We start from the raw sequence: 13694 nt of genomic DNA, 5'->3' as shown, positions 1-13694 counted from the left end.
TGCAGATTTTGTTTTTGCAGGTTGTTATTTGAAGGTTTTTTTTGGAGGTTTTTGTATAGTGGTTGAGTTTTTTGGTTTTTAGGCTTGGGTTTTGGTTTTATTATATTATTTGTAGCCCCCAGGCCTTGGGTTGTAACCACGGTTTTCCTCCGCCACAAGTGAGGGTTGATTAATAAAATTTGGGATGGAGTCACAATTGGACATGTGACTTTCGGCTCTTCATAAAAAATAAAAAAATAAAAAAATAAATAAAAAAAAATCTATAGGCAAGACAATGGGAATAGTTCATATAAGGTAGGACAAGCATAAAAGAGTTTTCATTACTACGTGCTCATCCCACCACCAATTAAAACTTATCTATAGTGCTGATCATTTTCAATGTATATAATTATTGGGCCGAATTTTATACTCCCCCAACTTTGACGATTTTTCTAAGCAAAGAAGTATCGATCTTAATTGTTAGGTGGTGTAGAAGCATGTCTAGTATTAATTAGTAATGTAATCATGCATTGGCTTTTAATTAGTCTCCATTCTACATTAATTGGATACATGTTATACCATGTCATCTTTACAAGTTGAGATTGTTATATATGTACATAGTTATAACCAATTTACATAGCTAATTGGTAAAAAAATTATGCCCATAAAGTGTAATATTGAGGTGTATTTTTTTACGTATTTTTGTCCACATTCAGAAAATGGACAGTCCACATGGAAATATCTGTAGTATAGATGAAGATCAATCCCTAAAGTAGATGTAACCAACAATTCATCAAGAACTACCTTTAATGTCAAAACAAGTTTTAGAAACACACGTGCTCATCACTAACTAGTAAAGGTAGCAAAAAATGTGAATAGTAAAAAAAAAATTGGTAGCAAAGATTGGTTCTGAGGTAGATCGTTTCGGTGAATTTTGGTGAATTTGGTAGCAAACCAGCCTTTTGCTTCATTGGAAAAGTGTTTTGGTGAATTTTCATATCAATGTCTCGTTATGTGATTGGATATTCCAGTTTCTCCAGTGATCTTTTTATAGACATCCGATTGTATATACGTTTGTTTGGAGTATGTATAGAAAAGATGTAACACTAGAACATAATGTTAATACCTTCCATTAATCATTGTGATTTTATAATGGTAGCACACAATTGTATTATGATAATCATAGTGTTCAAATGATAAAGTCTCTTAAGTTGACAATGATGAATGTTTGGGAGTTTTTAAGTATCTATCATTTTCAAACCAAGGAACTAAAAAGGTTGCAATAGGGTCTAACACACTAGCACTACAACTAGCACTAACATCTAAATTCTCATCTACGACATGCATCACTGGTTTATTCCCTAAGTTGTAATGCACTATCCTCCATACAATATGCTAATCCTGTGAGAGGGTTGTACCTATGTGATTTAAATTGGCTTAAATCAACAATCACCTATATATCTTGCATATCCTAATTTAAATGCAAAAAAGTTTCAAAGAACAAAAGGGAACAAAGAGCCTAACTCTTGGATCCATGTCTACCCATTTTTCAGATTCTTGATTTCCCATTGTACAAATCATCTTGAGCAATTAAGTTCAATATCCATCTAATCTCATCACTAACCAAATATAGCACAATATACAAAATAAACTATAATGATAGGGGCAAGAGAAATCGAGACAAGGGGTTTGCAGAGACAGAGCTAAGTCATGGCAGATCCGTGACAAAATACCTTGTTTTGCGGCCACACGGTTGTGGGGTAGAGAAGATCCCTTGAAGAACTGAAGATTGCGAGACCAATCAGCAAGATTTGTTGTTGTGATGAAAAACAAACAGAGAGAGAGGAGCAGAGGGTCAAACCATTACACAGAGAGAGAGAGAGAGAGAGAGAGAGAGATACCGGCGACAATATATTCGTCACAATAAAAAACCTATAGCGTTGTTGTTGTGGTTGATGTAAATAAATGGACCTGGTTAGCTACTTGCGTCAAAACTATACATCGCAAGAAGAAAAAAAAAAAATTAGCCGCAAAAGGTGGAATCTCTTATAGGGGCATGTGAAGTAGGACATAAGAAAGTACGCTAGGTAAATTACTTGATCTTGTAAGGAGCATTGTGAGATGAAAGGTCAAATAGTTGATGAGTAATACTAGATACAGTCGTAAAGTTTACAAATACCGCACAATTCTTTTAAAAAAAAGTGAAATCCACTATTAAAAAATTAATTTTTTTTTATGTACGTTCTGTATTTACTTACTTTTTACAAAGAGATTATGCGATACTTGCAAACTCCACGACCGCAAATATCATTTCTCTAATGAGATTCCACCAATGAAGTAGATATGTTTGTCTCTCTCTCTCTCATTAGTTCCATCGAAGATAAGAGGAAGTCATTTTGAATATTTGTGGGCTATCCCGTCATCGTAGAAGCCTGGCCTCCATTTTAGGCTATCCCCCATCTTGACTTAACCATGAGATCGAGATGCTTGTCAAGTTTCTGTTTCCCACTTCAACTCCCCTTTAGGTTTGTTAACTAGCCAACTCCTATTCTACACAAACTAAAACATACGAGAAATCAACTAATACATAAATTCATAAAAGAGAAGTGTGTTCCCTCCACCAACTAGAGAAAGGATATACTGATTTGGTACCACCACACCGAACAAGCAACTGGATTTACGTACAGCTCCTTCAATCTTCATGTTCCCCCTCCAACCCCCCGGCCTCCTCCGCCAACTCATGATGAAGCTTCACGAGATATGCCATCATTGTAGGATGTCGTGTTTGGATTGGTTTTTGGAGATCCATTTACCTGTCTTTAAGTAGAGTTATTATGTTGGAAAACTTTCCTTGCTTTGGAATTATCTCTTGATCTCACGTTAATGAATGATAGATTCTTAGCATCCACAAGCTAATCCTCCAACAAATGACTATTCAAGGTCATCAACTCGTTAAAGCCACAAATATGACAAGCCAATAGACCTAAATTTGCTTGGAAGATATTAATTAATGAAAACGAAAAAAAGACAGGAAACGTACGAATTACAAATAATATTACACCCTCATTGACTTCATATTCAGTGTCTTTAATATATACACTTTCCAGCTACTAATTGCTGTCACAGATTTAAATAATAGTTTACAGTACATGAGCTGCTTAAAATTAAACTGTTCTTCCTATTATTATCTCCTTGCATAATAAAAGCACACAACAAATAAAGTTACGTACACACAAGATCTGCTTTGGATCCTCTAACACGAACAAATCAAAACGTCTCAGATTGATGTAATGAGAACTACCGCAGTCCATGATCAGTCCGTCGTGAGTGATCGGCATGGCATTCGGACTAGCTTTCACTAAATTATACTGATGGCATTCCTCCTAAAAGATATCAAGATCTTATTGCATGAAATTACTTCTTACTCTGATACGGACTAGCTAGCTTCAACTAATTATACTGATGACAATCACACTGCATTATTAGCTAGACAGTTCTCAGCACAATATTAAACCATTACAACTTCAATAACCAGCATCCTAGTGATTTGTTTTTTATTTTATTTTGCTGATCATGGTCCCAAACGGTAATGACCATCACCCATGAAGTGACCATCCATGTAGAGAGTAGCATTCTGTGGATGTAGTCCATCCATCACCATAAACTGCATATCTTCAGAAGGTTTCCAATGCCGTTTTCTTTGGTTTATAAACCAATTGTTTATTTGTTTCTGGTCTAAACCAGTTGATTCAGCCAATGCCACCTTTTCCGTCTCCTGCACATTTATCACAAAATATCAGGCAATCTAATGATAGCTCGAGATCCAGTATACTGTTATGCATTACTTAGGTACTACTCTAAAATTTGAAAATGGTTCGTATTCAATTTCAAGGGTTACATGACATACTGAAGGATAAGGCCATTTGTAGTGCAACTCCCACCAACTAAGTAGCTTTTGTCTGGCCTCTTTGGGTAGTTTAGCCTTCTTCTTTTTCTTGGAAAGCTCTTGCTTGAGGCTGCTCAAGTAACCACTATACTTCCTCAATAGATGGTTCTTAAGTTCACGGTCTTCGGCACGTGGATCAATCTCAGGAAGTTCTGTTTCTCCACCACTGTTGTCTTGATCCTCTTCAGATGATCCAACACCTTCACCCTTCTCTTCTGCACATTTGTTCACATTGAAACACGAAAACCAGATAGTTATGGCAATTTTCATAAAATGATATTCTACCATACAACCAATTAGTCCTAGATGATTATAGAATATCCAGTGTTCCATCACATTTTCAGCAATAAACAACAAAATCCTTATGATAAAAATAAAAGAAAATTAGTTAAATCATATCTATCATGAAAGAGGGGAACCATTCAGCCAACTTTTTTTCCTTTTATCCCTCCAACCTCTACTAATTCTCCTTTTCAAGTCGTTAGCTAGAATAATTTAACTGAAAACCTTAGTCAATTCACTTGTGATAACATCAATTTTAAATTGTTACAATGGAAGTACTAGCGGAGATAACTTCAATTACAGCAATATCGTAATCTCTCAAATATCCTAATAGAAAGACCATCATCATCTGCATGCAGTTATGTTCTTCTCCCCAAGTAAAGACAGGCAAAGTAATGTTTGTTTGCTCCAAGCAGTCCATATTCAGTTAACCTAATTACAGCAGAAAATACTTCAAAGAAGAAACAATATCACAGGAGTACTGATCTCCATTTCCATTATGTTGCCCCGCTACCAAATATATTAGCTTTACACGTTATTTTTAACATCTAATCACATCAAACACAAAACATGTCCACACCCATTCAAAACAAAAGATCATAATGAGATAGCCACACAAACCATATATTGCACTATCCGAGTACTCCATTAAGCATGCTTGTGAGGAAAAAGAATGTATGCCTACAAAGTTCTAGCGGATTTTTTTTCCCCTTTCCTAATAGGCCCTATTTTCAATTTCATGGGGCTAGGCCTCATGAGCCTTAGATATTGCTCTCTACGTTTTCTTTTCAACTTGATAAACTAACCCATGCACCACCGGAAAAAGCGATCCCTAGCTTGCTCACCACCACATCATGCAAGGTCATTCACTATGCAATTAACATATGACTTAGGAGACGTTTGGATTTGAAGATGAGTTGAGATGAGTTGAGATTGATTGTAAATAGTAATAAGATGAGTTGTGAATAATAGTGAGATTTATGAGTTAAAGTTGCTGAATAGTAATGAATAGTAGTGAGATGAGCTGAGATGAGTTGAGATGAGCTGAGATGTCCTGCGAATCTAAACATCTCCTTAAGAAACTGCACTAATGATGCTCTATAAAGAACATCCCTAGCCTACTCTAGCATCCCGAACCTGAGACTAAAAAAAATGAAATCACAGCCTCAAAATTTTGAGTTTTTCTGTACATCAAACTGAAGAATCTCAAACCAGAAACCACAAGCTCCAGAATGAAAAGCAAACTATGAAAGCATAGATCAATGAATTAAGAAAATACTTCATGAGTTACCAGAGAGAACCATTAATGCACCAGTGAGAAACAGTGATTTATTCATTGATTTTAAAAGCCATTCCATTTTGTATCTTGTGTCTTTTACTTCGCAGTGAAGTTCTATTTTTTTGTACATACAGGCGACAGTACTGGTTAATTGATTAAGATACAGTAACGTGTCCAATTCAATTGATATTGAGACAGTTGAATCAGTTTCAATTGAGTTGAACAATTTAATATGAATGCTACTCATCATTCTAATTCTGAACATCCTCTCACCATCTTATGACGTGGCATTAGATAATTGGAAACTATTTATTATATTTCACTTGTAAACCTATCGTCTAATATCACATCATGAGATGATGAGAGAATGATGAGAAAAATAATGATGAATAGATTTTTTCATATTATAAATCATGCTCTAGTAATCTTAAGAGTAAAAATTAAAACAAATCCCATAAACAAAAATCCATGAAGCATTATGAACAAGAAGAAATAGATGAACAACAAGAAGGAAAATACAAAACAAAAGTGTATGATCCCTATGTTCTCGCATTTCGTACATACGTTGACTGAAAATGTGTCAGCAAAGTTTTGTAACTTGGTTTACAAAGTAACGTCTGTTGACACGACTTGACAGACGATTTCAGAATACATAATTTCTCCTATTACAGATATAAAACGACATAGGAGACAGGAGATACAGAAAGTAGCTGTGGAGGAGGCACTTTGCTAAAACATTGCTGATTGAGCTAGATTCTTGACCCTTCAAACTAGCTAGCATCTACCTATAATATTATTATGTTTGTGAAAATAGAAAAGATTAATCAATTTCGACCAACTTGTCACAAGCCCTCATAATTAGTATGATTTGGTAAACCATAGATCATTCTCTGATTAATTTATATCTTTATACTTCAAAACGTATTTCTTAAGCATCATTTATATTAAAGGATCGTACCCATTGGCATAGAACTTAAAAATTCGGATTAATAATTATTATCTTCATATCGACAATGTTGAATATCAGCTGTGTAAGAATTCAAGCCAACATGCCAAGTATAATTTTGCTTGCTTCCTCATAAAATTTACAAATTGTGTGTGTGTGTGTGTGAGAGAGAGAGAGAGAGAGAGAGAGCATACATTGAAAAAATCATCCTTGCAGTACTCATAGATTTCTGACTAAGAAGCTAGAGAGGGAGAATGTATTCCCCAATAAGAATAGCTATCGGGTTCCTTTCTCTCAAGCTACACCCGACCAAACATGGCACCAGCCACCAGCCAAGCAATAATGAATTAAAAAACAACGTTAAATACTACTAATCATGGTATTAGTAAATATTTTTCCCGTTTCCTGGTTAATCTGGGCAAGAAGGAAAATTCTGGATCTTAATGGGCAACAAAGGCTTATAGGATTATATTTTTCTGACAAAGACCGTACAAGCTACACAAGGGGTAGCACTGAATTGAACAGAATCCTATGCTTCTTTTCCTATTGATGCGAGTAAACAGAGAGAGAGAAACACAAAATTAATAAATAAGGCAACATATTTATCTGGGAAATGGCAACAGTCTTGCCAACATTTCGAGTTGTTTGTTTATCACGGAAACCCATAGAAGAATCCGAATCGGATTTACTTGGGCAGATGAAGAAAGAAAAGTGTAGATTTCCGGCAAGAAACTCTAACAAGGATGATTTGTCGGGATGCTCAGACCGTGTAAAGCTAACCCTTTTTAGGACGCGAATGTGCGTATGTTTCATCATTGGTTATGCTACCATACGAGCGCGCGCTTTGTCTTCCTCCTTGATCATGTGGAGCTTCGAGCCTTCGACTGCATATAAAATTGTCCAATTCCAATTGCGCTTGTGATTAGGGTTTTACTAAGCAACTCGTGACAACGGTAGTTTGCTCTCTCTCTCTCTCTCGCTCTCTCTCGGGGGTCTTCTGATTCACTATTGGAACGCGTTATCTGGGTCAAAGTTTCATTATTGGAAACGAGAAGTGACGCATAGTAAAGTGCTCTATGCTTCTCAGGACAACCGGAGTATACTTTAGGCAAGCACTATTTGCAAATGAAATTAACCCATATCTCTGGGTCGACGACTTAGCGGTAGATAAATCAGGTACCTGCTGTTCACATTGAACGTGCAGATATCTTTTCTGGACATAGAAATAGGGCGGTTTATGGAAAATATAGAACAGATAACTCGGAAAAAAAAAAAAAAAAGGTAAGACATGTCCGGAAAGAGTACCAGAGGAGAAGACCCGCACGGCGCCATTGCCAAGCATATTAAGCTGCGCTTCGATCCTACGCATGAAATCCATTGCTTCTTGAATAGGCCTATTTAGTTCATCCCGATATTTCACCAGCATGTCATAGTAAGCTTCCTGATTACACATCCCAAATGTTGTCAGAAATTGGGGAAATTACCAAGTGTACCCGAAGGAGAGATAAAAGGACTATAATATAGAGACTTCATTTTTGCAATATTAAATATATGAAAGTTACGAGGAATAGTAAAGGAGTCACCATGAATTGATCGAGTTCTGGGTCCTTTGTAGTTTCTCTAGAAGTCACTGAAGATCTTTGCCGCGCCTCAAACTCCTCGCGAGCTGCTGATAGCCGAGCCACCACTTCAGGAGGAGCGCCGACCTATTTATATTACACCGACAGAGAGAGAGAAAGTCAATCTTCTATATAATATATATATATGTTCATCAAACTTTCATCTTCTACTATAGAATTTGTGGAGGGTAAAACACCTTTTGGCAATCCATGTAAGCTTCCAAGAGATTAGAGTACTGAGGATGGGCGATGATCTTGCCTTTGATAGCTTCAACATCAGTATTGGAGGAGTCATTCCCTTGCTGCTGCTGCTGCTGCTGCTGCTGAATTCCTGGATGCCCCCTCATCAAGGCGTAATGAAATGTCTGTAAATGTTGTGAAGTGCTGGCTTCGGTCTTCACAATCGGGTGTGCTTCTGATTGAAAACACTCGCCACCGGATTGTAGAGGAAAGGTGGAGATGGGTATCTGGGTCTGCTGATTGCCCACGTTTGAGCCACTGCTTGTTCTTCCATAACCAGAAGAATTCGCTGCAAGAACCGGTGACACGTACAAGAAATTCCCCCTTGAACCTGAATTCTCATTAAGTTGATTGTGATATTCCTCCATTTCTCAACAAACTCAGATGAAAAAAACGAAAAAACCACTAAAACTCTTGTAACAAGAAGGAAAAAGGATCCTAAAACCCTAAAAAAAGCAAGAATTGAAGAAATAGTTTGGTATAGGAAGAACCCAAAACCCTAAATTATGAGGATAGCAAGTTGTAGATAGCCAAAGAACACAACCATGACTGGTTCCTTTGTAGTTTGCTACTTACCCAAAAGGACACATAAGTTTACAACTTAGAAAAATTAGGAATGAAAATCAACAGAAAACTTTGGTTCAAGGAGGTATTGAAGTGAAGTTGCACCACGATTTGGGTATGTAATTAGTACAGCAGAAAGAGCAAATGATCAGAAGAACTTGATGCGGAGAGGAAGAGAGAAGATTGCTTGCTTAGCCGGAACCGGAGGCCGCTCCGTTTCTTGGGTGGCGGACAAGACTTTCTTTCTTCAAAGAAAAAGAAATATTTGAAAATTAAGAAAAAGCAAAGAAGCTAGGCCAAGGGGATAAGGTAACTATAGATCGTAGATTTTTCTTCTTGCTACCTCTCCTCCTTTTTTCATTTCTGATTATTATACTACCCTTTGTTTCACGTCTATGATTTTATATAAAAAATTTAACTAATATTGGCCAATGAGATCAGTATTTAATTAATTCATTATGCTTTTAATTCTACTTTATTTTCTTGCTCGTGGAAGGATGTGCCAGTTTCCTGGCGAGAGCCAATCAATATTTTGGAGACTGTTGAATATTCGACGCGATGATCATTGTTATTACGTTAAGGAATCTCAAAATTAGTGTATGTCTTTCTCTTGATTGATGGTTATTCATTATTGCGTTATGGAATCTCAAATTTTGAACCGAGATTAGTGTTCAGATAAAAACAGCTAATTAATCGCTTCCAATACACATTTTTTCCTCTCTTTGTTTTTGTTATTTTTTATTTCATTAGGAACGTTGAAGCCTCGTTAGATCGGTAGATGGAATGAGATGAAAATATTATAAATAATAATAATATATTTTATGAATAATAATAAAATAATTTAAGTTTAGATATTTTAGAAAATTTAAAAATTTGAGATAGAAAAAATTAAATAAAAATATTATAAAATTAAAATATTACTAAAATATAATTACTTTTTTAATATTATTTTTGTTTTAAAATTTAAAATAAGTTAAACTAATTTTTGTATTTTGTTTAGAAGTTTGAAAAAATTGTGATGATTAGATAATGATTAAATAAAATTTTAAAAAATTTAAAAATTATAAAAGTGTTTGCGTTTGAATGGTATTCGAATGTTAAGATGAGATAGACGAGATGAAATGGGATGGATTGAGACTATCTGTGAGACCAAACGATACCTAATCTTCAATACCAATACCATCCTATCCTTTTAAAAATAAGATTTCTTATATTATAGATTATTTTAGTTTTGTTAAGACGTATTTTTTAAAAATATTTGTATATTCTTTGAGATATGTGATTTGAGAACTTATCCTTTTTATATATGTTTTACTAGCAACTCTTGTAAAACAATTCTTCGAATTTTATTAGTTGTGTTTGATGTTAAATTGAGTTGAGTTGAATTGAGTTGAGAATAGATGATAAAATATTGTTAGAATTTTATTTTTTAATATTATTATTATTTTAAGATTTAATAAAATTGAATTGTTTATTATATTTTGTATTGAAATTTAAAAAAATTATAATGATGAGTTGAGATGAATTTAGGAACCAAACGAAGCCGATTCGAAGGAATGAGAGTTGTTATGCATCAACAACTGTTTGATCTCACACTACACACATTTTTTATTTCTTTTAAATGTCAGACCTCATCTACGTCTCTCTCTCATCAGCTCTCTCTCATCAAACTGCTCTCTCTCTCTCCGACCTCTCTCTCATCAAGTTCTCACTCTCCTCAAGGTCTCTCTCTGACCTCTCTCTCTCCTCAAGTTCTCTCTCTCACTTCAAAGTGTCGGTTGTTTCAACGAGAAGGAAAAAGTTCAAACTATAAAATCGATTGACACATTGGGTGTGGGGTGTGAGATTTGATACAATGGTTTATGAGAATATTTATAGCAAACATATTAAAGAAATGGAAATGATATAGTTACTGCCATTTAACAACTTTTATCAAGTTATTAATAGAATATTATTATTTTTTAAATATTTTATTGCAATTGAATTTAAAATAAAAATATTTTATTGTATGATAGTAAAATCGTTGTAATTTAGTTGTCATTGTATCATTGTTGTTTACAAGTTAACATTACGAATTAACTTGTTCAATCTCACTCATGTCCTTGCATCTGTTCTTGATCAGAATTGACGCACTATTTTATGTTAGGTTTGTATGGTGAGTTGAGATCATGAGATGAGTTGAAATGAAAGTTGAATAATATAATATTATAATATTATTTTTTAATATTATTATTATTTTAAGATTTAAAAATATTGAATTGTTTACTATATTTTATATAAAAACCTGTGAAAATTATAATAAATATGAAATGAGATTATATGCGTTGAGATTATTTCTCAATTCAAACTGAGCCTTTGGTCAAGGGAGATGCGATGTGTTTAGGTTAAGAGGAAACGGAACAAGGTATAAGATGAGACAGTGAAGACATGATTGGATAAAGATATTGCGTGTGGCTTGGGAGAGAACAATAGCATTTAAACCAAAGGGTTCTCTTTGAACAAGGGTTTGGATTGTTTCTAACTGAGATTGGATTTGTGGGCAATTCATGATTAGAGGAAGTTATAGGAGGTACGTATGCGATGTATTGGTTGATTGGAAATGGTGAAGTTTAGTGCAAAAAGAGTTAAAAAGATCGTGGGACTTTTTAGTTCCAGCAAAAATGCCTGATTTGTGTAAGTTTATATTTTGCTTGAATCAACATTCAAAATATTAGAGCATTAACATTGGCTTCATTAAAAATTTAGTTAAATATAAAATTTGATGAACTTTATCAAAATAGAGCTGTATTGGATTAGTCAAATAGATAAGTGTAAAACTTTGAGCTACAATAAATTTATAGATTTCTTCAAATTTGAAGGTCTACTATTCATTCATCAAATCTATTTTTTATTCACTTTTAATCTCTAAAAGTTTTTTTTATTCACGTTTAATCTCCAACCGTGTTGTAATAATAATGTAAGAATCAAATTAAATTATTAATCAATATATGATTAGTATAATTGTAAAATAAAAAAAAATAAAAATATTTTTATTAAAAAAATAATATTATATTATTATTTTGATGAATTCAATGACTAATTCAATATAGAGTTATGATTATGAAAGTTTTGGATCTATAGAAATCATGTACTTTTAATCAAATTTTAGAGATAACTTTGATGAAGCCAATGTTAATACTCTTAGGATGCATTTGGATGTTGAGGTGATTTTAGATAATCTGAACTGATATGTGAATAGTAGTATTTTGTGAATCTCATTGAGATGTGTTTAATTGTAAATAAGTTGAGATACATATTTGAATGTATAAATAGGTTGAGATGAATTTAACTTTTTTATTGAAAGTTTAAAAAATAATGAGTTCCATGAATGATTGATTTAAAATGAGTTGAACTCACTCCAACAACTAAACAAAACCTAGAGTATTGTGTGAGCTTCGTCTAGGATTGCACGAGCAAATCCTAATTGAGTAGCATTGAGTAGTTAAGTTTGATGCCTCAAGGCTCTTCGTATATTGAGTAGTTAAGTTTGTAAATGAAAGTGAGAGAAAAAAGTAATAAAGAAAGAATAGAAGATTATTATTTTAATAAAATAGATAAACGATAGGGAATGAGATGTAGAAATTTTTTTAAAAATGAGTAAAATTTATAATAAAATTATAGAAAGTGTTCTTTTTAACTAAAATTTAAGAAAAAATTTAATAAATTAAATGTGAATACTCTTAAAATTGATTTTTATCCACCTACAATTTAGGAGTGTGCGAAATGTGAAAATGAACATCCTCAACTGCTAAACTCAGTTCTTACCATCCTATCTAGGAATGGATGATTCAAAGCAGTCCACTGATTGGATTGCTCCAACTACTGTTATCACAACGATCAATTATGAAAGAAAAATTATTTATGTACAATATTATTTATAATATTTTACACGATTATGTATGTTTTAAATAAATAGTATTTTTATAAAAATAACATCAATTTATAAAAATATCTTATTTTATAATATTATTATAAAATGTGTTTAAAAATTATGTTGCGTGTATACATTACTCCATTATGAAATTCGCAACATCCGTCAAAGATCTCGTCCTTGATTGCAGTGATTGTCAAAGGTAACCTCGTCCTTTTAATAAATGAAAACATCTTGCTGCAAAAAAAAAATAAAAGGGCAGCGTGAAAGGTGCTGAATCGTTTCAAAGTTATTAATTTTCCTCAGTGCATTCTTCATTAATTACTTGGACGTTCAAAATCTGTAGCAGTACTGTTAGAGCTACCTTGTAGTAAATAACAATCAATAAAAGGTACCTTTTTTTTTTTATATATATACAATAAAAGGGCACTTTAATCTATGGTATAAGGAAAAGAAAAAAGAAATTCTTTATGCACATTCTTATCCGAATCTCCTCCATCGCACAGCCTTCTGATCCAGTCCATAAGATCCTTGATTTTCTTCCTTTTTTTCTTCACTACTCTTTTTTTTTTCTTTTTTTTTTTCAGGTTTTAGAATGGATGAAGTCTGATCCACCGGATTTGGGATGCGTCCAATCTTTTTTCTTTTTAATTTGTGTAGTAATTTTGCTAGGGTTCTTGATGGATATCCAATTAGAGATGTTAAATCGTATTAACAAGTCGTGTTTGTATCTTATTAAAGCATGTATATTATATTATATGGGTCAACCCGAACACGACCCGTTATGTTTATCGTGTTAAAATCTCAAACCCTAACACAACCTATTAACATAACAGGTTGACATGACACGACTCGTTTTGACCTGTTAGTGAATATTATGAAATAGGTTAACACGACATGACTCGACTTGTTTCAACCCATTTATGTAA

The 13694-nt window shown here is 33.6% G+C and overlaps 1 protein-coding gene across 1 annotated transcript; it reads right to left on the bottom strand.

The window, feature by feature from the left end:
* Positions 1-3012: 3012 nt before the first annotated feature.
* On the bottom strand, positions 3013-9232 carry LOC108979965 (homeobox protein knotted-1-like 2). The gene is made up of 5 exons (XM_018950769.2): positions 8249-9232; positions 8016-8138; positions 7738-7873; positions 3887-4140; positions 3013-3754 (listed from the first exon to the last, which is right to left on the bottom strand). The coding sequence occupies exons 1-5, from the start codon at positions 8657-8659 to the stop codon at positions 3551-3553; spliced, it is 1128 nt and encodes a 375-aa protein (XP_018806314.1). The 5' UTR covers positions 8660-9232; the 3' UTR covers positions 3013-3550.
* Positions 9233-13694: the final 4462 nt, after the last annotated feature.

The sequence above is a fragment of the Juglans regia genome, chromosome 6 (assembly GCF_001411555.2).
Source record: "Juglans regia cultivar Chandler chromosome 6, Walnut 2.0, whole genome shotgun sequence".
Taxonomy (NCBI): Eukaryota; Viridiplantae; Streptophyta; class Magnoliopsida; order Fagales; family Juglandaceae; genus Juglans; species Juglans regia.
This window is presented reverse-complemented; position numbering and strand designations above follow the sequence as displayed.

Bases quoted from the DNA above. Each gene is read 5' to 3' on its own strand.
- LOC108979965 (XM_018950769.2), bottom strand. From the start codon at position 8,659: ATGGAGGAATATCACAATCAACTTAATGAGAATTCAGGTTCAAGGGGG. The intron at 7,874-8,015 runs GTGACTCCTTTA...ATGTGTAATCAG, and splicing joins CAGAACTCGATCAATTCATG to GAAGCTTACTATGACATGCT. The intron at 4,141-7,737 runs GTACTCTTTCCG...ACAAATGTGCAG, and splicing joins CGTGCGGGTCTTCTCCTCTG to AAGAGAAGGGTGAAGGTGTT.